Here is a 26,637-nt window from a genome sequence, read left to right on the forward strand (position 1 = left end):
CTAGCTGACGTCGTTGGATTGCTAGTGGCAAAGAGCGGTGGTGGATGTTTTTGCAAGAGTTTGACCGTATTTTATGACCCTACCTGTGAGAGGGTGTTCGTACCAGAAATCCTAACGGTTAAGGAAACTATCCATTCTCTGTAGTCACGTACGGGTGTGCTACTCGCGCAATATCGTCAAATATCACAACTTTCCGGGACATTCGGTCATTTCTCGGTTAGCTCTGGTTTCACCATAGTAAACGGAACAAAATCTTGTCTGTAGTGATTTCATATTCCTATTACCGTAGTAGTATGGCGTTTGAGGACAAACCAAGTTTGCTGTATACTGGGAGCCTACTTAAAAAAAGTATTTATAGAGTTATTAAATTATTTACGAAACACAATTTTGTGGATCGTTTGGGAAATTATCATTTAGGACTTAACTGCTCGCTATTGGTGTGATCACAAGGGATCATCGGTAAACTTTTGACATGTTAATAAGAAACGTTTATTCTACAACTGTACAAAGTTACTGCTTTGGGATAATTTTCCATGTTTCTTAACAGCGAAATTCGTCCCGACCCCAAGCCGACTTCGGCAACCTCACAGTAGTACACACTACACGGCTCGGATAGCTTCAGGGGTCAAACAAATTGTATGAATCCCTTAACAAATATACCCATTTAAAGAAGAATAAATATTCAACAACGTTTATTGAAAGGGATTTTCACGTAGGGCTCTTTATATTTATGTAAGATGTATTAACTTTTCCGTAAAATTGAATGAAAATGAATTTATCAACTTTAATGATTTAAATTAACTATTTTATATAAAGATGTTAAAACTGTGTACTATTTATTACTATCATCAGATAGGGCAATGTTTCTAGATTATTTTGGGTTCCATACTGTCAGTCTACTCCATAAACTGCATTTGCAATATCCATTATTGTGGATCGTTGCAAAAAATTGTCATTTTGGGCTTAACTGCTCGTTTTTTGCGTGACGCACAAGGTTTGCAACGGTAAACTTTTGATATGTTACTAAGAAACGTTCATTCTACAACTGTACAAAGTTTCTTCTTTGGGATAATTTTCCATGTATTAAAAACCTTTGTTACTATACAGCGAAATTCGTCCCGACCCGAGCCTACTTCGACAACCTCGCAGTAGTATACACTACGCGGCTCGGATCACTTCAGCGGTCAGACTAATTGTATGAGACACTTAAAAAATATACCAATTTAAAGATGAATAAATATGCAACAACGTTTACTCTAAACGATTTCCATTTTGGGCTCTTTAAGTTTATGTAAAATGTATTTATATTTCCTAAAAATTGAATGAAAGTGAATTCGTTAACTATAATGATTTAAATTGTCTATTTTATAGAAAGATGTATAAACTTTGTACTTTTTATCACTATCCTCAGATAGGGCAATGTTTCTAGATTATTTTGGGTTCCATACTGTCAGTCTACTCCATAAACTGCATTTGCAATATCCATTATTGTGGATCGTTGCAAAAAATTGTCATTTTGGGCTTAACTGCTCGTTTTTTGCGTGACGCACAAGGTTTGCAACGGTAAACTTTTGATATGTTACTAAGAAACGTTCATTCTACAACTGTACAAAGTTTCTTCTTTGGGATAATTTTCCATGTATTAAAAACCTTTGTTACTATACAGCGAAATTCGTCCCGACCCGAGCCTACTTCGACAACCTCGCAGTAGTATACACTACGCGGCTCGGATCACTTCAGCGGTCAGACTAATTGTATGAGACACTTAAAAAATATACCAATTTAAAGATGAATAAATATGCAACAACGTTTACTCTAAGCGATTTCCATTTTGGGCTCTTTAAGTTTATGTAAAATGTATTTATATTTCCTAAAAATTGAATGAAAGTGAATTCGTTAACTATAATGATTTAAATTGTCTATTTTATAGAAAGATGTATAAACTTTGTACTTTTTATCACTATCCTCAGATAGGGCAATGTTTCTAGATTATTTTGGGTTCCATACTGTCAGTCTACTCCATAAACTGCATTTGCAATATCCATTATTGTGGATCGTTGCAAAAAATTGTCATTTTGGGCTTAACTGCTCGTTTTTTGCGTGACGCACAAGGTTTGCAACGGTAAACTTTTGATATGTTACTAAGAAACGTTCATTCTACAACTGTACAAAGTTTCTTCTTTGGGATAATTTTCCATGTATTAAAAACCTTTGTTACTATACAGCGAAATTCGTCCCGACCCGAGCCTACTTCGACAACCTCGCAGTAGTATACACTACGCGGCTCGGATCACTTCAGCGGTCAGACTAATTGTATGAGACACTTAAAAAATATACCAATTTAAAGATGAATAAATATGCAACAACGTTTACTCTAAGCGATTTCCATTTTGGGCTCTTTAAGTTTATGTAAAATGTATTTATATTTCCTAAAAATTGAATGAAAGTGAATTCGTTAACTATAATGATTTAAATTGTCTATTTTATAGAAAGATGTATAAACTTTGTACTTTTTATCACTATCCTCAGATAGGGCAATGTTTCTAGATTATTTTGGGTTCCATACTGTCAGTCTACTCCATAAACTGCATTTGCAATATCCATTATTGTGGATCGTTGCAAAAAATTGTCATTTTGGGCTTAACTGCTCGTTTTTTGCGTGACGCACAAGGTTTGCAACGGTAAACTTTTGATATGTTACTAAGAAACGTTCATTCTACAACTGTACAAAGTTTCTTCTTTGGGATAATTTTCCATGTATTAAAAACCTTTGTTACTATACAGCGAAATTCGTCCCGACCCGAGCCTACTTCGACAACCTCGCAGTAGTATACACTACGCGGCTCGGATCGCTTTAGCGGTCAGACACATTGTACCAAGCTCTCAACAAATAAACTAATTTAAAATTTAAGAACTTTGCAACTACTTTTATTTAATGTTTTCACATCGGGCTCTACGTGTTTTTGTAATACGTATTTTCATTTGTGCCCTTTTTTCAGAACACCTCTCTTCTAATATTATTGAATAAATATCATATTTAGTCAAACGTAGTGAAAGATTTTTAAATTTAATCATTGAGAATAATGTTTTGAGTAAGTTTTGGTTTGCTATTCTGAAAGTATACTATAGTAATTACGTTTTAGTGCCATATTGGTGAGTATTATCAATAAAGTATTATTTAGGACTTAACTTCTCGTTTTCGGTGTTCCACGCAAGGTTTGCGGAGGTAAACATTTCAAATGTTGCTAGAAAACTTGAATGTTACCACTGTTTTAAATTTCAGTTAGGAGCAAATTTTACAAAGATTAAAAATCTTCGATTTCGTGGGAGAGAGTGGCCACAGCGCTTGCGGCTGTGGCTCTGTCGCAGTGCGTAGACGACATTGATAAGCTCGGGAGTCTCTAGTGATCCTATAAATTAAGCTAGACTTTTGAGAGATATGTCCATGTAAAGCTTAAGAACTATACAACAACTATTGTTAAATAAATATTTGTGTAAGACCCTTTATTTTTAAGTGAATTGTCTTTTTATTGCCTTGACTGATGTAAAAAAACTTATTTCATTAATTTAACAATTTTTTCTTACCTTTAATATTAACTTTTAGAACTTTATTCATTATAAATGTGAGTATTAGTGCTTTAAGATTATTTTCATATAGCTATCGAGAGTCTACGGTTAAAAGTGCGAAAATGGGAAGCATTTTAATGAACTGCTGCAAGTCGCTGTCATCTAGGACTTAACTGCAAATTTTCAGTGATACGCACAAGGTCTACAGCGGTAAACTTTCGGTATGTTATTAAGCATAGTCGAATCTACCACTGTGCAAAAATTCAGCTTTGGACAAATTTTTCACAGGTTGAAACCTTTGTTTCCTGGGCTACTTGTTGGGATACAACAGTAACCTGACTCGCGGGCCGTATTCCAGACCGTGTACAAAAACCCAATCAATCCCTGTCATGTTATTTTTAAGGCGACCGTTTTAATAAACTGCGCCCTGCACGAGGCTAGAAACTGATTTCAGTGCATTTCTCGCGGACGACTTTGCAACCATCGATGCATTAGCCACGCCAAAATTCCTGCAGATAGCAGCACCATCACGTGAATTAAATGGTGTAATTTTTAAAATTTCTCAAGTAGATCTTTTTTTTTTAAGTTACGATTGTTTTTATGACCATTAAAGTGAAAGGATAGTTTCGCTACCATAAGTTTCATTTGGCACACCAACACGCTAAGTAGGATTAATATCTATTTTCGAAGGTTTTGATGAAACAAAGAAAAAAACAGTTTAAAAATAAACTTATAGTTTAAAAAATAAAAAATAAATCGCTTTTTATCGTTGAATGAACTAAAAAAATTAAAAATTAAATTTAAATTTAAGTTTTTTGTCCGATGCACCACAACTCTGTATAACTAAAAGCGTGGGGTGCTATCTTCTTTCATTTTCGTATATGACTATATCCTAAAAGTAGTGATATAAAATTTAAGACAAATGATATCAAGCACCCCCTGGGCATAGATCCCAAGGGTGGGGGGGCAGGGGGGCCCTGCCTGCACTAGCATAAGCGTGACTGTGAAACGTTTTGATGTCAGAACTATGGCTTATGGAAAACAGTCAGTAGATTTTAATGTTTTCTTCTTATTGAATGCATGTAGGTCAACATATGGACAGTGTACAGCATCCAGTTATGACGTGTCGGTTAACCCCATGTGCAAAATTCTCGCCACAGTTTATTATAGTAAAATTAAAAGTGTTTCTCAATGCTTTTTAAAATTTATAAATAATTTTTTTTTAGTGTCTGTGTTGTATGTAGTTCGATATAAATTTAACTTTTAAAACATAATCTGCCTTCTAACTCTAGAGGTATAGAATTAGTTGCATTAATCGTACTTTTGACTTTTACCCGTGATGACTAAACAGATACCACACGTGGGCCCTATTCGATTTATAGTGTACTCATGACATCACCAAAATTTCTAGCAGATAAATTTATTTCACTTTACTGAAAGACCCAAATCATCAAACATTAGAAAAAATTTGCCACTGAAAAAAAAAAAATACTTATTTTGGATACATTAAAGACAAGTGAAACCCAAGACTGTCTGATCGCCACGCAAAAAGTAAAATACTTCAACGCCAAAAAGACTTGAGCGAGGTGAGTAGATCCGAACACGTTTTTCAGCAGCGTTAGAAACCATACCTCAGGTAGTGGCGGATCCAGAGGTTCACTCTAGGATTTCAGAATAGCCAGAGAAAAATATGTCTTAAAATTACTAAATTTGTATTTAATCTACTCACACTACACATAACATCCAACCACCAGATTGTATGATTCTACAAGAAATTCATTAATTATATTAAAATATTTTATTGGCTTCAGAAACAATCATCTTTGTCGGCAATATTAATGTAGCAGACAACAGGTTTTTTTCGGGAGGGGGGGGGGTCACTTGCCCCTGGTGGCCCCCCCCCCCCCCCTTGGATCCGCCACTGACCTCAGGCCACCCTCTTATTTTCTTTTCCCTCGACAAAATTCATTTCGAGGTTATTCACATCTGGATGACGTGGCTTAGCAGAAGGGGGAAAAAAAGAGGAATTTTAATGGCTTTAATCATATACCTATATATTTATATAACGAAGAAGCACAAGAAAATGATAGACTGTAATGCGTGGAAATAAATGTTAGATATTCAATAAAAAAAAAATAGATTGTGCATTAACAAAATTAAGTTCTGTGAAATTTTTTTTCTCTCCTGTCCAGACGCTGAAATGGGAATTCCCGAGCGCAGACTTGCAAAGACAGCGACGCAACCATCGCGAGCGAAAGGCGAACACAGCAGAAGGAATGATGGACTGCGCTGAGATGCGATCGCGCAGATTGGCTGGCGAGATGAACGCAGAGCCGGACGGACAACTGCAGGAGAGACCACGAACCAATTAGAAGGCTTGCGAGGTCCAGAGCAACATTAAAGCCACATTAAGGGCCTTCGCTAACGTGGGGCTGAATTAATTTTCAAAACGACTCCAGTTTCATTTGCATACGAGATAGCTGTCTTACAAACCCTGCAACTCTGTTTTTTTTTTCTCCCTAGCAGTTCGCTTCGCTCTGTCCCATCAGATCGCTTAGAGCTTAAAAAGTTCTCACAGAGGAAAAAAATCTTGAAACAGGTTTATTCTGTAGGAGTGTCTAAATAACCGTGGCACTTGAAACCAACGCAAAAATGATTCAATAATTTCGTTTACGAAAACACACTGAGTGCGTAATTTTCCACTAGTAAATACTTCCTTTATAGCAAATTTTTTTAAAAAATGCTCACTTTTATTGCGAAATTAAATCAATCTGACATTAAATGAACGATGGTATAAAAACATGTTATAATTAGGAGAAAAAAGTTTTTTATTTCGATACATTTGTAACATTAACATTTCTTTACTCTTACAAAACTTTCGCTTGTAACGAATACTTTTTCTTTAAAGAAATAGTAACCAAATTTGCCATTAGCACTGTAGCTGAGCTGTTTTTAATGATGATTGAAGTTTTTTTTTCTTTTTTTGCTACTGATATCGCAGAAGGAAAAAGCAAGACTCGTTTAGTTATGAATGTCGGAAGATGGCGTGCTATGACGAAGTTGAAGTCACTTTCCACCATAAACCATCGCCATACTGCAATAGCTGGAACATTGCAGGAAATGTCCCTTGAGCACGCCTGATGATGATTAATAAAAACGTATTTGTACACAGTCACTGCCTTAAAATAGTGATACCGCGATGCAGCCAACGTCGGCGCAAACCATCAGATGGACGAAAAAACCTCTTCAACGCAGTGTCCATGTAGTAACATGCTTGCCTGGTGACCCTCTGCTTAACACGAATATATATATTTTTTTAAAATATGTACGTTTGCATAAACATAAATTTGCAGTAATGTTCCTAGGCTTTCACGGCCATTGTCTGAAGTAGCTTGGCTTCTGGGTTGTAGCCACACGTCCTTGGCGAATAATCCACCGATGTTTCGGTCGACATTGCAGTCGCCATAATCAGAGATCAGAGTTACCTACTGCTCCCTGATGATGGCGACTGCAATGTCGACCGAAAACGTCGGTGAATTATTCGCCGAGGACGCAGGCTACAACCCAGAAGCCGAGCCACTTCATACATACTATGCAGTGGTTCGTAGTTAAACGATTTATTTTCTTTGTCGTGAAAGCAAAGAAAGTTTTTGTTTGTTTTTCCCCCGCAGGCGCCAGCGACGTCGCGCGAGCGGGCGGCGAACCTCGGGAGTGTTCGGGAGTGCTCGGGAGTGTTCGGGACGGACCGACGGACACTCGCCGTCGTTTTTCTACTCTGTCCAACACTTCATCCAGACCATCCTCTTGTCTCCTGTAAATTCCTACACGTAATGCATGCCGATTTGCATCCCTTCATGAATGCGCCCAGGGTTTTTTTTCCCTTTGTCCATGTAGGTTTTACACTGGCCCCAACCTATCTCTAGTTATAGTCTAGATTTAAGAGTGAGGGGAGTTAGTCATAGACGCCAATCGTTGCCATGGCTGGCCAATCCCCTCTCTAGCACACGATGCACGCGACCCTCTCCCTGCACGGCTAATCCCAGCATGACTAGGCGTACAGGCAGAGACCCGGAAATTTCGCGGATTCATTCAGTCGCAAGCTAGAATGCAAACCTTCACAATCTCGCACTGTGTTCATGATTGGCCCGCAGTTATCTGGACACGCCCGTCTACGACCGTGAGCCAACAGCAAGGAGAGAAGTAAGCTAATCAGGCAGTGCCGAATAACAAGGATAAAAAATGTTCTCGCTAAGAAATCAACCAGTGGGAAAGTAAACATGGGTCGAGCACACCTGTACCTAGAGACCTGAAAAATTCGCGGATTCATTTCGTGACATGCTACAATTCAAATACTTACACCTTAATGCTGCTTCTGCCATTGGTTCACTGTTATCTGGAGTAATGAGGGGCCAATTAGAGACCCTCACTCGTGGAAGTGTCGAATCACAGACACTCGGTTTAGACGACTCACAAGTTAGCAGCCAACGAACAGTTAGCATTTGTCAGAGTGTGTAGAGGATAGTGGAGTCTATCCTGGAGGTCATTGAACCTGCGAATTTTTCCGGTCTCTACCTATAACATTGAATTCTATCCTGAGGCCTGAAGAATCCGCGAAATTTCCGGGGTCTCTACGTGTAGGCTTCGGCTTGAGACGCACCTAGGTCCCTCCCATAACCCCGGACAACCCTCCAAAATGCACTTTGTTTTCAGTTAGGTTAGAGAAAAAAATAAAAATCGCTCACCGTCGTGCAGGAAGGCGGCGTGCGGGGGCGGCGGCGCCGGCGCCGTGTTGTTGTTGTTGTGGCTGCTGTTGTTGTTGTGCGCGGCGCCGGGCGGCTTGTGGTCCACGTGGTGGTAGGCGCCCAGGAAGTCGCTCAGGTCCGGGACGCTCACGGCGTCGTACAGGTTGGGCGGCATGTTCTCCAGCGCGGCTCTTTCCTTCTCCACGTCTGGAACCAATCACACGACGTCCTTGAATTATACCGCGCATTCATGCCGGGGAAAACTAACCATTCACCCGAAAAAAAAATATATTTTAAATTAATGTTTATTCATTGACTTCCATCGCGCTTGGGATGCCAATACCCAGAGACCGGAAAATTTCACTAATTCGTTTCGCGATAGGCTAAAATAAAAATCGTTATACCTCAGTGCTGCCTCTGCTATTGGTTCACAACTCACCTGGATGGCTCTGGGCCAGTGAGAAACACCCGACCAAAGCTTTATCGGATCACAGGCTGCTACGCTGGAATGTCTCACAAGACAGCAGCCAATGAGTGGGTGGCATTTGACCGAGTGTACGTAGAACTATGGAGTTCATCCTACAGGTCATTGAACCGGCGAATTTTTCCGGTCCCTACCAATACCAAACTTCACTCATAAATAGGTACCGGAAAAATTCGCGGGTTCAATGACCTGCAGGATGAACTTCGTAGTTCTACGTACACTCGGTCAAATGCCACCCACTCATTGGCTGCTGTCTTGTGAGACGTCCCAACGTAGCAGCCTGTGATTCGTATAAAGCTTTGGTCGGGCGTTTCTCATTGGCCCAGAGTCGTCCAGGTGAGTTGTGAGCCAATGGCAGAGGCAACACTGAGGTATAACTATTTGTATTTTAGCCTATCGCGAAAAGAATTCGCGAGTTTTTCCTGTCTCTACTCATAAATCATGTTGGGTTTTAAACACTGAAATTCGTTACGCATCGAACACTTTGAATACACATAAATAGTATACAGAAAAAATTAAAAAAAATTCATTCAAATACGCAGGTGAGGTATCACGCAAAATTATAAACGAATCCTAACTCTGCAACACTCAAATTCATGCATAAAAATATACTGTACACGTTATGTGTGCCGTGTAATGTTAATCGACGAACGGGAAATGCTGATCAAAGCTCCGGCTAGCTGGTGGAATACACAAGACTATTGTGTATTGGACCATCATGCGGCCGGGGGAAGTGACAGCCACCACGTGCAAGGACCGGAAGCGGCAAGTGCCCGGATCCCGCGGAGTTTACGCCGACGGGACGAGGTACTGGCAGGGTAAGGGGGGGGGGGAGGGGGGAGTAGCCCGGGACGGCATAACCCCGCGCTGCGTCGGACCCGAAAAAGCTGCGCCGGCCTGCGGAAGTGGCCGGGGTCCCAGTTTATTGTCGCGCTTCCTCTCATTAGACGCGAAAAAGGGGGGGGGGGGTTCCGGGAGAGGACTATCGGGGTGGGAGGGGGTGGGGGTAGGAAGGTCTGCCACAATATCTATTGACGTTTGGCATTGACGATTAAAAGCTATTGGGTTTATTCAGCTCCCCCGGTGCTGAGAGTTGTGAGGGGGGAATGGGTTGGGGGGGAGAGAGCCGCGGAACACAAACAGGAATCAGGATATCCTGGGGAGGGCGAGAGAGCTATATGGAGCGGCAGAAAGGGGAGGAGAGGGAGGGTTTTGTCGTCGCTTTTCATTGCCTTCCCGGACATTCGACATCCCTTTCCTGACGGCGGCGGCGGTGCCCCGGGGGACCCCCGGAGGCCAACAGCGCCAGTCTCTCCGCGACTTCTCGACGCGGCTGTCGACTCCTCGACTGCCGCCCGCTTCAGCCCCCAGCCGCGCTGGTGAGTTCTGCCAGGTCCGACCGGCGAACCCCCGCCACTTTCGTCTAGAACCACTCCTGAGATCCTAGCTCGACGACTCCCTCGCCATTTGTCCGCTCTGCCGTGAGTATTTTCAACTGGTATTCACCAAGTGTAATACCTGCATGAAAACAGGATGGCACGGAAGGGTATCGAGTTAGAATTTCAGAAATAGTTCTTGAAAAAAAGTAATGACTAGTGACCTGCAAAATTCGCGGATTCATTGACCTCTAGGATAGACTCCACAGTCCTTCAAATACTCGCGCAAAATGACACCTGTTCACTGGCTACTGACGCGTGAGACGTCTCAACTAGGCTGTCCGTAATTCGGCACTTTCTTGGTTTAGTGTTTCCCATTGGCACACAGTTCCCCGGATAAAATGTGGGCCAATCGCAGAAGCGGTACGAAGGTATAGTTGTTTTGATGCTAGCCTATCGCGAAATGAATCCGCGAATTTTGCATGTCTCTAGTTATTACTTCTTTAAATGATTCATGAAATGGGAAATCTTGATTTACAATTTATTTCTTGAACATAATCCATTGCATTTTTGCACTGTTTGTCATGGGAAAATTTCATAAATATAAAATAATATATGAAAAATAGGGACCAGAAAAATTTGCGGTTTCGATGGCCTTCAGGATAGACTGCACATTCCCCTGTACACTTGGGCAAATAATGCAAGTTCATTGGCTGCCGACTTGTAAGTCGTCTCGGCTGGTTTGTCTGTGATTCGATCCTTATTTGGTTGAGGGTTTATAATTGGTGGAGATTCGTCCAGATGAACAGTAAGCCAATAGCAAAATCATCTAAGAGGTATATGTATTTTAATTTTAGCCTATCGCCGAATGAATCCGCGAAATTTTCCGGTCTCTAATGAAAAATAAACTCACAGAAAACAAGTTTAAATTAAATGATGTCAACAGATAGAGCCAACGATGGAACTAAACAGATATTCTGGACAACACAAAGGCAAAGCCGAACAACACAGGAACAGATGCCAGTTTCCGAAAGGTCACAACTGTTTTGCCATAGGAAACCTACTCTGTTCGTCGGTGTCGTCCATTTGTCCATAATACCTGTTTATGTTCATCGTTGGGTACATCTGTTTTGACTTCAGCTGATTTAGGCTTGTTTCCTGTGGATTTATTTATTTTTTCAATTTTTATTTATTTTGCACTTATGAATTTTTCCCATGACAAACAGTGCAAAGCTGCAATGAAGCATGTCAAAGAATTCGCATTAAATCGTTGTTTTTTGTTGTAAATCGCCCTTGAAGATGTCTGAAGCAAGGTACGCCGAAACGTCAGACACACCATCGTTGCGTGCACCGAGTCCTCATTATGAAGGCGTGGCAGTTCTTAAATCACGGGCGATCTATTGGACATGACGTCATTTAAAAAGCTTACATTTGAAGCAATGTTCCACGTAAAACCGTGGCTCGTAAGACTAGGCTACCTTATTACTAAACCACTAAAAAAAAAAGATGTTACCACCACAAACGTATATCGTCAATATACATTTATTACAAAGTTATTAATTACAAAAATTATTAATTACAAAGTAATTTTGTAGTCTGACGAGACCTTTTTTGAGTGACAATATTTCGCTGTTACTAATTAGTAGGGGCAGGCATTTTTCGCGAAAAGATCTGAACACTTATTAGAATGCAACAAGGTAAACCCGCACCTGTGGTTTCTTCCTTGTGATTGGCGGCCGTCTTCGAGGGAAGTCGTTGACTTATTTGACCGAGCCACTCAGAATGCGTTTGCTTCCGCACTGAATCACTGCGATTGGTGTTGTTACAATCGAAATGTACCAGGGAGAAACTCGCCCAATCACGAAACACAGACGATGCTATAATGTTTTAACTTTCATCTAGTCTCGAAATCTTTTCGCGAAACATGCCTGTCCCTACTAATTAGCTACTTCGTGGACGATAAAAAAAAATTTAGTTGTGGAGTCTTAATCGAAATTTATTTTGGCAGCCACAACTCTTGTTTTCTCGATGTGTACCATCTCATCTCTGCTCTCTCGGTGTGCGGCATTTTGTAGGAGTAATTTCGTGAATGGGATGGACGTCGCATGGAACGGAAATGTGTAACCACGTGGAAAATTTACAGTATTAACTATTCAATGAATTTTAATAAGATGATCTGTATTTCAATTTAAAAAAAACCTTGTGTAAAAATCAGGTCATATAAGGTGTTTAATATTTTTTCATTTTTTTTTTAAATTAGCTTTTACTTATATATATTAAAATTTCGCTCTGCGAATCGAATTCTCCTGCGACGAATTCTAGCGGCGGGTGCAGAAACTACGTGTGATTCGCGTCCAGAAATGTAGCTGAACACACAATTTGAGTACGTACATATATCACGCTCGGCATTATTTTAAAGAATCCTTCGTTAAATTTCGAGTCACAATAAAAGCATACTTGCGACACTGAGAACACGTGAATATTTGCTCGTTACCGAGGCTACATGTACACACACATCTCTGTGTGACTCGCTCACATGTCACCCCCTCACCCCCCCAACAACCTCCCGGCACGAGTGTTGACTGGCGAACAATACAATTGAAAAGACGACCGTTCACGCCTCAACACCGGCATGCCTTGGTCCAGGGGGGGGGGGGGGGGCGCACGATAGACGTCACGCCACCGTGGATCCCAATGACGTCATCCCTGAACATCGTTAAAACCTCGGCGGTCGCACGGGATTGTTCCGCTCGCTAATCGAATCTCCGGTGAAGGGGGGGGGGGGGGGAAGAGAGGTTGTGCTTATTGTGCTTGCGCAAGTTCACAAGCGAAGCAGTGGCGGCGCGTTCACAATCTGTGCTTTGCGTGCGAACTGCGCAACCAGTAATTAGTAGAAATAACTCTAAACGTATTTCACCCTGACGCTCCACGCAGTGAACCGAATACACGTAGCGTTAAATAAAATAAAAAAAATAATTAATGATAGTCGGTGTCATGCAATGGCGTATCCAGCGGGGTGACGGAGGTGGGGGGGGGGGAACCATAGCGACAAACACCCCCGATCCCCCCCAAACTGTAAATAATTTTTTAGTGTTTTCTCCTAATTCCTAATCATATTTTCCCCCCAAATTACTGAAGAATTATTTTCAGTACAGTGCTATAGATAATAGGACGTTTTTGGCCCAAAATAAAATGCACTAGATATCTGAATTCGAAATGTGGTAATATTTGTATAAGAAAATTTAATTTAAGTCTCCCCTTAATCCACATTCCGGGTCCGCTCCTGGCTTCGTGTAACGTGTTTTAATTAGTAGAAATAACTAATGTATTTCGCCTTGGCACACTACGCAGTGAACCGAATACATGCAACAAAAAAAAATGACAGTCGGTGTCATTTAATGTGTTTCAAATATGACAGTTCTCAAAAGTTGTACCAATGGTATTAGTGTTCTTCTGCAACTGTTGTTCAGTCAACAGTGTTTGTAAACAAACATCATGTGTTGCTTTGCAAGTGTCAGCTGGGAAATGGCTACCCCTGGTACTACTTTTGAGAACTGTAAAATCGCACTGTAAATTTTTTCTCTTTGTATTTGGAACATAAATATTTATGTAAAATTACAGATATTTGTAATTTTGTACATTCGAAAGAAAACAACTGCATCACTACAAAATAGTGTTCGCAGTAATACTGGGTTCGGATTCTTACCCGGGCATTTATGCTTTGTGTTTTCCCAGTACCTCCAATAGTAAACGTTATATGCAAACCTTTCACTGGATAGCTTCCCAGTATTAATCGCGAACATTAAAAAGCATAATAACACAAAATAAAATCAAACTGTTGAATATTCGATTATATTTCCCAAGGTTAAAACAATTTTTGACTGTAAAATAAATTAAAATATAAAATTATGCGCCAATTTCCGTAATAAAAACTCATTATTGTTTGGAAAAACGTATTTCATGTATGCAAAATTAACCATAGCTATGTGTTGTACAAATTTACACTATCTATCTTGTAGCATTACAAACATTTTTTTGGCAACTGTTTTCCAAAGGAATATTTTGTAAAAATACAGATTTTTTTTGCCTTGCGGAGCCAAGTTACATAACTCATACGGTTAAGACAACTAAATATAAACAATAAATAATAATAAATAAGTCACATGTCGTGACAACGCATGTATCTGTATCCATACCGGTGGTAAACCATATATATATATATATATATAATTTAGAAAAAAATTAACTCCCACCTCTGGAGGTGCTATAGGAAATGTAAGGTGCCAATATTGGTAAAGCTTAGACGAACATAGTATTCCTGTATTAACTGTTCTTGTTGCAACTCGTCGTTGTTAGTCCACTCTCTTAGTCTGTGCTGTAAATGTTTTCCGAGCTTAATTTATTCCGCGGAATTATCTGCGCTGTCTAGGCGTGTTAACATATGACATCAGCTGATACTGATTTGTTCTGTGTGTGTTTATATATTTATTTTTGTTTTCCATTCCTGAGGTTATTCTGTGATAACATGTGTGAAATGCATGGAAATGCTTTCCATCAACCAAAATGTTGTGTGAGCAGAGCATTTATGTCTTTAGAAACTATCCCTGACAATAACTGAACGGTTAAAGTGGGGTTTCAGACGCCAAATTATTTTTATTTTATTGTCATTAATAATAGTTAAGAGCTATTTCTGTAGACTTAACCTATACCTGTCTTGCATTCGTTGTATTAAGAGTTATATAATATTGGATACTTCGATGACCTCCAGGATAGACTCCACAATCCTCGGCATACTCACTGGCCATTGACTTGTGAGAACTGTTAACTAGGATGGCTGTGATTCGATACTTCTTTCGTTGAATGTCCCTTCACTGGTTCAAGAGTTCTCAAGATAAATTGTTTTCAAATCACTGAAGCGGCATGAAGGTAAACATATTTAAATACCAGCATGTCTCGAATTGAAATCCGGTAATTTTTTTTTCGGTCTACAACAATGGGTGTAAAAAGTGGCTCCAAGTGTTTGTGTGGGTTTTATCAACTTGCTCGACTTTTTTTTTTGCAGAGATTATACATCACGCTTAGTAAATATAATATGTTGAAAATATCTGTGACAGAAAACCAAATTCCAGAGAGGAATGGTGTTTAGTTTACCGGAAAAACACTTGACGAATAGCAATGATGAGAGAATAAGGCGTGTGAGACGCCACCTTAATAAGACGGGCAGGTCCGTTGGACGTCAGGGGAAAAGGATGGGGGGGGGGGAGGTGTGCAGGGGTTTCCACAGGTTCCGCAAATAGATCCTGGCATGGATCTCCCCGCGCGCAGATGAGCTGGGCCATTCCCTGCCGCGAAATGGGTTCCCTCCCTCCCTCTCTCTCTCTCTCTCTCTCTCTTTTATTTTACATGTTGCAAATTTACGTTGTCTCGCGAGAGACGTCCGCGATCTGCCGCTAGAGACGCGCGACTTGACGAGCAGTTGCGCCGTTAAGAGTTCAGGCGTGGATCCCACGTCGTTCATTGTCTCTGGTCTGATCGTCGCCCGACCACAATCTCTCCGTTGCACCGGTGAGTTGTAGATCACTGGCAGATTCCATGCGAACCGACTCTCCCGCCCCGAGTGTGGGGACGCACCACAACGCCGAAATACCACAACGCCGAAATGCCAAATTGACTGCAACGCCGATATACACTAACGCCGAAAAATGTCATTGTAGGACTGCCACAAAGGTTAGGTTAGGCTAGACTAGGTTATGTTAGACTAGGTTAGGTTAGGCTAGGATATGCTAGGTTGTTAGGTTAGGTTATATTACGCTAGGTTAGGTTAGGTAAGGTTAGTATTGATTGTGGTATTTCGGCGTTAAAGGTACCTTTAAGAAACACACACAAATTTTCAGTTCTTATTTCGGCGTTGTGGTACCTACACAGCAGTTTTCCAGCTGTCGGCGTTGTGGTCAATTTTGACATTCGGCGTTATGGTAACGACCCCTCTCGGGTTACACATTGCGCCAGTAGATATGGTCGGCATTTTAACGGACTCTATGGCATTAAATTTAACCAGACGTAATATTGGAGTATTATTATTTTTTGTAATGCAGATCGTACATAACACACGTATCGAAAATTTTACTTATTCTAGTGGTAAAACATCTTCTCATACGAAAAAAAAACACATATTTTAAATGTATTAAATGCGTTATTTTAGATAATGTTTAAATATTTTATTTCATGATTACTTTTCACATTAAAGAAAAGAAAAATTTAAAGTCAAGACCTATTTATATTTACGACTGTATTTTTTTGTATTAACCTTTAAATACCATTATGTTTTATTTTTCAGTTATTAAAATTAAAAAAAAAAATAAGGCAGCGACTATACGTGCTGCTATCTTGTGTCGATCGCATCAAACATTCGTTCGCCGAGTCACAATCGATCGTAGCGACGCCGTGTTGTTTAGGCCCGCCAACAGAGCTGCACCGAAACATTTCATTCGACACTGCTGCTATCCGTTGTCGCAGACTGGAAACGTGTCTACTAAAATTCACGCATGCTGAGACCTTGTAGAGACAGTATGTGTTGACGCAACGTTTAGAAGAATGGTCCGTAGACCACTGGCTCGCTGATCGAAGAGAGGAATGGTGCAAGAGCTGCTCACAGATGAATACAAGGGCGTATCAAGGGAGGGGCATCTCCCCCCCCCCCCTTTTTTTCTAAGTGTAATTCACTCTTTTACTTCAGACACCTCTGAGTCTTCCCTGTTCAACTAAATATTTTTTTTCCTCCCTGTTTCGTGAATCAAGATAACATAAATTCACTAATAGAAACTCACTATAACCACGCCTCCTCATGTCAAACTGACCATGAAATCTTTATTTTCCCGTTGCTATTCCCATCAATGCTACACAACGTATGGTGCTAGTCTGTAATATGAGGACAGGAACTGTACATTATTGTTAGCATGTGCATGAATATCGACATTGCATTGTACTTCCATCATTAAATCAACTCATAGTTGACTCTGATTATTTCTCTTAAGTTTGATTAATTATGAAAACAAATAACGTTTTCGCTGCACATGAATTTGTGATTTAAAAAAATACAGACTTTTAAGAAAAAGAAGCTTACTAATTATTACAAATAAAGTCCTGTTTGATAACCATTATTTTGTCAATTTCCGCGTATTTTCCAGGTTTTTTTTAAAGACACATTTTCAATTCATGAGTTTTTTTTTAATTTTTTTTTTTTTTTTTTAGATTTTCCCTGTCTTCAGGAATCCTGGTTACACACACGTAACATAAAATGAAGTATTTCAACTCTTCAAAAGAAATTAACTGCGTCATCTTTGAGAACTAATAACACATGCCACCCTGATCTTTTTTTTTAAAGTTGGATACGTCCTTGGTTGAAGACACTAGGAGCGAAATTAAAAATAAACACAACTTAATAGCTCCCATTTTCTCGTTGTATAGCTTTCGGGCTGTTATGCAGAGTTATCCTTAGCCTTGGTAAGGTTTACAGTGAGCAGTTTATTTAAGTCAGTTAAGACACCCGGCTTCAGTTTCAACGGGCCAACAAACTTTCCTTTGAATACGGATCAGAAAAACAGCGCTATTTATTTTAACAAACTAGCCTAGGAGAAACAACGCTGGAAAAAAAATCTCTGCAACACCTATTCAGCATGATTACCTCACGGCTTACCTACTGTAATAATGTGTGAGTGAATGGCATTAATGAAATACTTTCTCTTCGAATCCTTTACTGACAACTAGTGTATGCAAATTTCGAGTTACATTTGAATTGGTTTTCTATTTATAGTTCATCTTTGTATATTTAGTGAACATTTAAGTTTTGTTGTATCAATTATTACTTTGTCATGTTTTATTATTTTATTTTTAACATGCAATGTTAATGTAGATATATGTACATGTTTCAAGTGGTTAGGTGTAAGAAAAGGCATAGCGCCTTAATTTCGCCACCAATATATTCTATAAATAAATATAGGCATATTATTTTTAATACACACACACACACACACACTTAACGATGTAGCATTTATTAGAAATCCATCAGCCATGCTTTTATTCAGGAGAATAAGAATAATTTATGTGAGTACTGATTGTTTAGCTTCAGATATACCGAGATCTTAACAGATCTAATTTGGTAAGGCAATGATATTTAAAAATAATTATCGTTAACAAGCTGTTGAAAACATTTCGTGTTAAATAAATATTAACTGTTTAAATAATGGATTCTAGGCAGTACATGCAATAGTCTGAGTAACTTACAAACATTTGCTCCAGTATGATAAAAAAATACTTTTTCTGACATGTAAAAAAAAACAGTAGGTACATATAAGTACGAACTTAATAGGAAGAGAGAGGAATCTAAGACGCCATACTGGTTTCAACAGTTTCAACACTTATTTATCGTAAAAAAAAAAATTTTCTTCGTGAAGACATGGATAGTAAGCACAACAAAAGATTTTCAAATCCCATGACATAGTGTCTATCGAAAGTAGTTTTATTGCAGTAGTAGTCATTCTCAGAAATTAACTTAATACTCAACCCTACTGACTTTATAGGGACTACTATCTGTAGCCGGCAGTCAATATTCACTTAAGGCATTCCACTAAATATACACCTATAATATGCTTTAATAAACCAAAAATTTGAAAAAATATTACGGCATGTTAAAACCAAGTTCACGTATTTCGGGTCCTATCCCTTGCCCTCATTGCTGGAGTCACAATAGCGAGACAGCGCGACAGAAAAAAATTTTTCGCGTTATTTGTGAAGATGCGGTTGTCGCCCGCGCGACAACATAACACATTATACATTAAATGTTTATTTAAATTTCACAAATAAATATATCAAACAAAATTTAAAAAAAAAAAAATTACACGAGTAATAATTGTTTTTTTTTATTACCAACGCAACACGCTAACCATCATTCGAAAACAAAATTCCAACGTTCATTTCAGTAACATCGCGCACGCGACGCGATAAAACACATTACTTGAGAGATACGCCACTGCGGGTACATACGGCACGTCAAAGAGGAAACCTGAATATCGGACAAAGAAAGATGAATACACAAACACGCACAGAAAAAAAAAAAAAAAAACAAGCCGGAGTTGGTCGACGTCAATTGTTACAAATGAATGGTCAGCACAGAGATTCCCGTAGGAAGGAATCAGAACATAATATCACAGCACAGACAGACAAACACATCAGTGGGCTGACGAACTGTGTTCGAGACTGTGCTGCGGCGTTATTGCAGTGTTTGTCTGCGCTGCGATACCGATCCGACTAATTACTTTCCGAGGAATTCTCCGAGCTCTCCAGCTTGTTCTACTGCATGTACGTGCGTCCGTCTTTGTTCTTGTCCGTCCTTCAGGTTCTTCTCTTCTCTCTGCGACGTGCGGTACAAACCTTGCAAGGACTTAGACGCCTGAAGGTAAATGCCACAAACGGATCTTCCTCCGCGTCGCGAGAAGCGGTCGAAGAACGCAATCAATCCTCCAGTCACGCGTGTGACTCCAGCGAAGATCACGCGTCAGGCACCTGTTTGTCCGGAACCGCTCGCGACACCAGCGACCGCAACACTGTTCCCGGCGAGAGAGAGAGAGAGGGGGGGGGGGGGAAGAGAGAGAGAGAGAGAGAGAGAGAGAAATCAAATCGCGCAGAGGCGCTGGAATTAATTAGCCCGATAATGAGCGGTGGTCGATTCGGGAGAGCCGATAGCAGAGGAGGGAGGGGGTACGGAGGGGAGAGTAGGGAGGGGGGGTATCGCGGTCCAGCGGTCGGCAAGCGCGCCTGTTTCCTGTCGGGCCCCGGAAGTCGCGACAATAACCCAGATTACGCATCAGCGCCGCCAACCGGAAAGGCAGTGGGGCCAACCACACACACACACACACACACAAACACACACTACACACTTGCGCGACGCGACGTCAGTCTGTGTGCGCAGCAACAAAAAAAAAAAAAACAGTCGTTAAAAAAAAAACTACTCGCGTTGCAGTCACCGTGGGACTTTCACAACAACAACGGACAAAAAAAAATTGTGTTGTCAATAACGACCTCCCAAGATTTATTTTGTGGCCGTAACCAATTTATTACTGTCGACGGCAAAAATTTTCATGGCTTTGTCGTGAGGCATAGGCCAACCGCAAAATTTAATGGACGCTACATGTTTTTTTTTCTTTTCACTACTACTGAAACATTTACTGACCAAATATATATTTGTAGTCACTATATTTTCTCCAGTGTATAATCTACTTTATACAATAACAATGGGCACTTGTTGATTTAAAAAAAATTCATGGACATAACGGCTTTGCTGGTTTACATTGGACACCACAGAAAAAAAAACCCCCATCAAGAATTGAAAACAAACATGAATACATAATCATACAGCTGATGTTGGATTGTTCTGTGTGTTTTTTATGTATTTATCTTTGTCGTCCATTCTTTGTTTTTTTTTCCATATCAACCAGGAATAGCGTACGTACATAACATTTTATTTTAAATCAATCTTCTCCATTACAAGAATCATTCAATTAACGGAAAAAATTAACACTGGTTTGTGAATCATTACACAGAAGCAGTAGGGAGGCAAACGTGTTTCGATTCTAGCCAGGGCCAGATTTAGAGGCAATGAACAATTTTTTTCAGTCGAGTTTTCCAATAAATAATTTATTGTGAAATCAAGTAGATTCTCTTAGTATTTAAAAAACATACATAAATATAATCGGAGACAATAATTATATGAAATTAAATTTTAGTGTTAATGAATATTTCTGTTAATATTTAACAATAATATAATCATGTATGTACAAAGTACTGTACGTAAAGGTAAAACAGCGAAAAAAGAATATCAAAGGATTTGTGGGGGCCCTCCGCGTAATTTTTCCGGTCTAGGTGAAGGGGTGAAAGGAAGCTTATTTCCTCGCTTCTGCCAGCTAAACATCAATTGCCCAACCAACTACAATTGCGCGGATGTGAGTCACGAGTCATGAGTCCATAATGATGTCGTCACGTCCTCGTTCTCATCTTCTTTCACGGGGGCTTCCCCCGATGATCTCTCCCTCCTTTCTCCACTGCGTCCGCCAACGGGTCGTCACCACAACGCCGAAATACCATAACGCCGAATGTCAAAATTGACCACAACGCCGACAGCTAGAAAACTGCTGTGTACCACAACGCCGAAATAACAACTGAATGAATTTGTGTGTGTTTCTTAAATGTACCTTAACGCCGAAATACCACAATCAAACCTAACCTTACCTAACCTAACCTAACCTAACCTAACCTAACCTAACCTAACCTAACCTAACCTAACCTAACCTTACCTAACCTAACCTAGCGTAATATAACCTAACCTAACCTAACTTAACCTAGCCTATCCTAGCCTAACCTAACCTAGTCTAACCTAACCTAGTATAACCTAACCTAACCTTTGTGGCAGTCCTGCAATGACATTTTTCGGCGTTGGTGTATTTCGGCGTTGTGGTACACAGCAGTTTTCTCGCTGTCGGCGTTGTGGTCAATTTGGCATTTCGGCGTTGTGGTGTGTCCCCTCCTCCAACTACCTTCTCGCTCTTTCCTTCCACCTCCCATTTCAGTTCGCTTTCAGCCCTTGAAGCCGCACAGCGCTGGAAGGTAGTTACATTACGAACGATTGCCTAAGTGCCGGAACTAGTCTTCAAATCAGCTCAAACCTTGATGAAATGTTATTTTTTGGCACACAAGATGTGGAATTAAATATAAACAGCTATTTTCGAAACAGTTTCCATTGTTTAAAAAAAAAAATCAAAAGTCATCGGCCTAAAGAAAACATTGTTTTTTACCTGGACAGAGTATTTATTGCCAAGTACCACAAAATATTTGGTGTAAATAAACAAAAAAAAAAATTTGATGGACAAAAAATTAACGTTATGATGGTTCACAAGTGACAATGAAATGTTTTAGAAACTTTTTTATAACTAAAACATTTCTGCAAAAAAAATTTTTTTTTTTAAAAAGTTGCCAACCATAAAGTTGTGTTTTCAGCGTATCAAGTACAAGTGATACGAAAAAAAAAATATTAATAATAACTTAGTTACGGTACGATATACTTTCAATACGTGGTTAAGTTGAGTTTTTAATTTTATTATCATTCCTTTAGTTAACAAATTTTCGTCTAAAGTTATTCCGAATACTTCTTGCATTTGTCGTTGGGTCGTTAATTTGGCCCGCTATTTCCGAGATGTAAAAAGCTCACGCAAATCCTCATGATTATGAATACTCGCATTACTTTTTATCGCTATTACATAAAAAATATCCCAAAAGAAAATTTGAGACAAACAATTGATTGCTAGCGCTATCGTAACAAATTGACAGGAAATCCCTTAAAAAATAGTTATAACAAGAAAATAAAATAATCAACATGGCGTGAGGAACTGAAAGACACCATGTTGAATTCAACTTTTTTTACTAGTCATATAAATTTTGCGTAGATTATAATTTTTAATTTCTCCGAGAATACTTATTGATGTGTATTTTTAGCTTAACGAAAGTATTTTTTTAAAATAATAAACGACAAAAATAATTCATGACCTGTAAACTTTTGATTACAAAAAATAATCTAAGTTTTTTTTTATATTTCCCTGTAACGAAAATAAACTTGACTGTAGGCACGACAACCAACTGGGGCAAAACACTCGTGCGCGTAAATGAAACTGCCAGGCTTTATCGACGGCAGTCTGAACTGGCCTTTGGCTTGTGGAGTTACAGCAAGTATTGCAATAGGCATAATATAGGAAACTCGTGAGAAACACGCGGGACAAGTGATGTCAGCGAACCTGGCGACCGTGGAGTGTAACTACAGTATTTTTTTTTACAATGTGTTTTTGAGTGAGTGAGAGTAGTGGCATCTATCGGCGTGGAGTTAAAAAAAAAAAAAACAGTTTGGAAGCGATGCAGTAGATTTGTCTCGCGCTTCGCCAATGATAACTGGCCAGACAGTTTCCCCATACTGTCGTGTTCCGATATTTGGTTTACAGCCACGCCGAGTTGCAAAGGAACAACCAATGAACTCCGGCCTCTTCGGTCAATGTTGCAGTTGCCATCTTCAAAGGTAGTGGGCAGAGAGAGTTTCTTCTTCGCGTACCTTGTTTACTTTTTAAACACCGCAATGTTGACAGACACATGCAAAGTCCATCCACAAGCAAAGTGCGTAGTTTTTAATACGAAAGAGTACACTTTCCAAACAAGTAACTTAATATTAGCTTCTTTTTATGCGATAGCTGAGAAATTTTTTTTCTAACAATTCCAGGGGAAAATACTGATGAATGGTTCTCTAGCATAGTTTTTATTTCTGTATAATCGTAATAAGTATTTAATTTCATTCACTCGGATAACTCGTGTGCAATGAAGGCTTGGTGCACTCATGCATGGAATGTAAACTGCACGTGGTATCAAGGGCTCGGTCACACACGCCATCTTGGATTTCGTAATCTTTTTTATTTTCTTCGTCATTGTTTTCATTTAAGGGCTATTTATCTTAATTTTTTTTTTTTAACTCGATATACCCCCCTTGCAATGTGTTGCTCCACCGCAAATATTTTTCAACGGTTATTCGCGCAAGTTTTGTTAGTTACGAAGACTTGCGTGCCATTTTTTTTTATTCACGCTAAGTGAATAGGCCTGTTGATAAATATATATTTGTGGAAGAACAAGAAATGCGAGAGAGGTATAAATTTTAATTTTGTTTGACATGGCCCTTGAAAGAAAATAAATGACGAAACAAGTTGGGAGCGGGGAAGGATAGGGAAAGTGAGGCCGACGTATCAACAAACGAGTTGATCGGAGACGATCGCAGGCCGAATACGCCCGAGACGTGAGGGCCGGGGGTGCGTGGCGGGTGTCAGGTGCATCGCGCGCGCGGGTGGTGGTGTGGTGGTGTGGTGTGGTGGTGTGGTGGTGGTGTGTTGTGGTGTTTACCTCTGGAGCAGAGCGCCAGCAGTTGCTGCAGTTGTAGCCGCAGTCCGGGCGCCGACATATCGCGCACTGAGTCCCGGCGGGTCCCCCTGGCGAGAGAGAGGCTCTGCCCCTCTCACTCTCTCCCCCTCTCACACCCTCACCACACATGCGCGGGCCGGCACTTCCGGCCGGATGTCGCCCTCACCTGTCCCCTGAGCACCCCTCCCAGCCTCCTAGCCCCCTCCCACACCCCCTCTCAATCCCGCCATATTTGCTCATTCCTCTAGTTTACTTTCCTACAATGTCTTTTTTTTCTTGTCAAATATTGTTTCCCTTCAATCGAAGTTACCACTGATTTTCTGTAATTTAAAACATATATTTTTAAAAATATTTTACAATCGCAACGACGCTGAACTGAAACTGTCAACATAACAATTATCTCACGTTAAAGGAAAAAAAAAATGGCACTCAGATGTAAAGACACCAGATCGGTTTTTTTACGTGGAAAAAAAAACGTCTATTCGCTCGTTTCCAGTGTAGGTCGGACGCGGACTTTCATCGCGTGGCAAAAATAACTCGCGGGATTAATAATGCTTAATCAATGGTTGAGACCACAACGGGGTAGATCACGTATTTGTTTCGCCTGTAACGTCATTGTGATCGCCTGTGTGCATAAGCGAGGTGCTATGCTTTAGCTACCACAGACCCTCGCTACATGCGATAAAACTTGTGGTTTATATATTGTAACCATTATACTACTACTGTGTGTAACCATTTTTTTTATTAATGAGATTAAATTACTTATTAATACGAAAGACTTTCGATTTTTTCCCCGACGTTTTCACGAATAATCTACGGCACGAACTCGAATTGAACATTTTTTTTTTAAATTCTAGATTTAGCTTCTGTGCCAAAATAAATTATTAAAAAAAAGTGACTTACACCGTGTAACTTTAACCCATCAAATTGTGTCGCACTGAACGTAGGGAAACGGTAAAGTTACAAGGGAGAAGGGAGTTGACTACTTGAACAGTCGTAGCTTGGCTTCTGGGTTGTATAGCCGCGTTCTTGGCGAATAATATTCGGTGAATTATTCGCCGAGGACGCGGCTACAGCCCAGAAGCCAAGCTACTTCGGACAATGGCCGTGGAAGCCTGCGAAACATTATTACTTGAACAGTCCTGGAACTGGATTAAACATAGGTAGTAAGGAACTAGACTTCAGTACAGGTGTTATCAGCGGCTAAATTATGAAATTACCGCAGAAACGGTTTAAGCGTGCGAACTTCCTTCAAGAACAAGATAAAAATAAACCAGCGTGTAAAGAAAAGTGGCAGAGACTGGCGGTCGCCTTGAGACGTGATCGTATCGGGCCGTGTGTGTGTGTGTGTGTGTGTTGCTGGCAGAGAGCGCTATCGGAGCGCAAGTAGACGAACGACAGCCTAGCTGTCCTGATTGTCAGCAACCCCCGTCACCCCCGCTAGTGATTTACTTACTCGCTGAAATACGACCACGCCTAACCATGACAATACAGAGGCGCTGGATATTGCCCACAGATAAATACATTTGCACAAGCCACGAGTAAGCTACACCGTAAAAAAAATTCAAGGTGACATTCATAGACATGAATTTGTTAAATGGGAGAGTCATGAACAGAAACACCACCACATACTGAATTCAACCCTTTTCAGGCCGTATCAATTATTGATGTTCGCAGGCTTTCACGGCCATTGTCTGAAGTAGCTTGGCTTCTGGGTTGTATCCGTGTCCTTGGTCGAATAATTCACCGACGTTTCGGTCGACATTGCAGTCGCCATCATCAGGAAGCAGTTAACCTACTGAGGTTCTTACAAGTTATCCTTGCCTTTATATACTCTCGCCTGAGGGGAAAGTGCTTCCTGATTGGCTGCAGCTGTGAGCCAATCAGAGCCTTCCTTTCTTCTGGTTGGCTGGGCTGTTTTGCCAATCGGGGGCGATCCGTCTGATTTGGATGTGGAGCTGTGTTTTGAGGATTTCTAAAGAGTGGGTTCCATATTTTGCTTAATTGCTGATGATGGCGACTGCAATGTGGACTGAAACGTCGGTGGATTATTCGCCAAGGACGCGGCTATAATGTAATTTATAACAATGCGGTAAACCTGTTCATTTATCAGTGTTGAATTACGGGAAGCTTTCTGATTCGCGCAAAGCAAAGGAGTCTCGTCAGACAGCTACCGAAGAACTGGAGAACTGCAAGTGGAAGCAATTCATTATCTGCCGAGGTCTGGCGTGAGAGGCTGCAAGGTTGCTGTTCTTTCGCACGGACGGCAGGTTCGCGGAAGCTATGTCGTATAGCATCTGCGTTCAGGATCGACCATAAAAACGAATAGCTCTCATCCAGAGTAAGAGAGCTGAAGATAAAGAAGCAGTTCTTCAGGAAGCGAGTTAACGATGAAACTCCCGCAGGCACAGAAATAACACAATAACAAGCAAAATGAATACGAGAAACATCCACATACACTGAGCTTTCA

The 26,637-nt window shown here is 40.3% G+C and overlaps 1 protein-coding gene and 1 long non-coding RNA gene across 5 annotated transcripts in view; one reads left to right on the plus strand and one right to left on the minus strand.

Moving 5' to 3' along the window:
• LOC134538209 (ETS-like protein pointed) overlaps positions 1-26,637 on the minus strand; it is a 506,080-nt gene that overhangs the window by 91,831 nt on the left and 387,612 nt on the right. For all 4 annotated transcript variants that reach the window (XM_063379310.1, XM_063379308.1, XM_063379307.1 and 1 more), the window contains one exon: positions 8,310-8,516. In XM_063379310.1, the coding sequence (XP_063235380.1) occupies positions 8,310-8,516 (207 nt within the window). The remainder of the gene's footprint in view (positions 1-8,309; positions 8,517-26,637) is intronic.
• The window catches only part of LOC134538210 (uncharacterized), a 29,083-nt gene continuing 12,624 nt past the window's right edge, over positions 10,179-26,637 (plus strand). The window contains exon 1 of the long non-coding RNA XR_010076106.1: positions 10,179-10,274. This is a non-coding gene — a long non-coding RNA (uncharacterized LOC134538210). The remainder of the gene's footprint in view (positions 10,275-26,637) is intronic.

Source organism: Bacillus rossius, chromosome 13, assembly GCF_032445375.1.
Source record: "Bacillus rossius redtenbacheri isolate Brsri chromosome 13, Brsri_v3, whole genome shotgun sequence".
NCBI classification, from domain to species: domain Eukaryota; kingdom Metazoa; phylum Arthropoda; class Insecta; order Phasmatodea; family Bacillidae; genus Bacillus; species Bacillus rossius.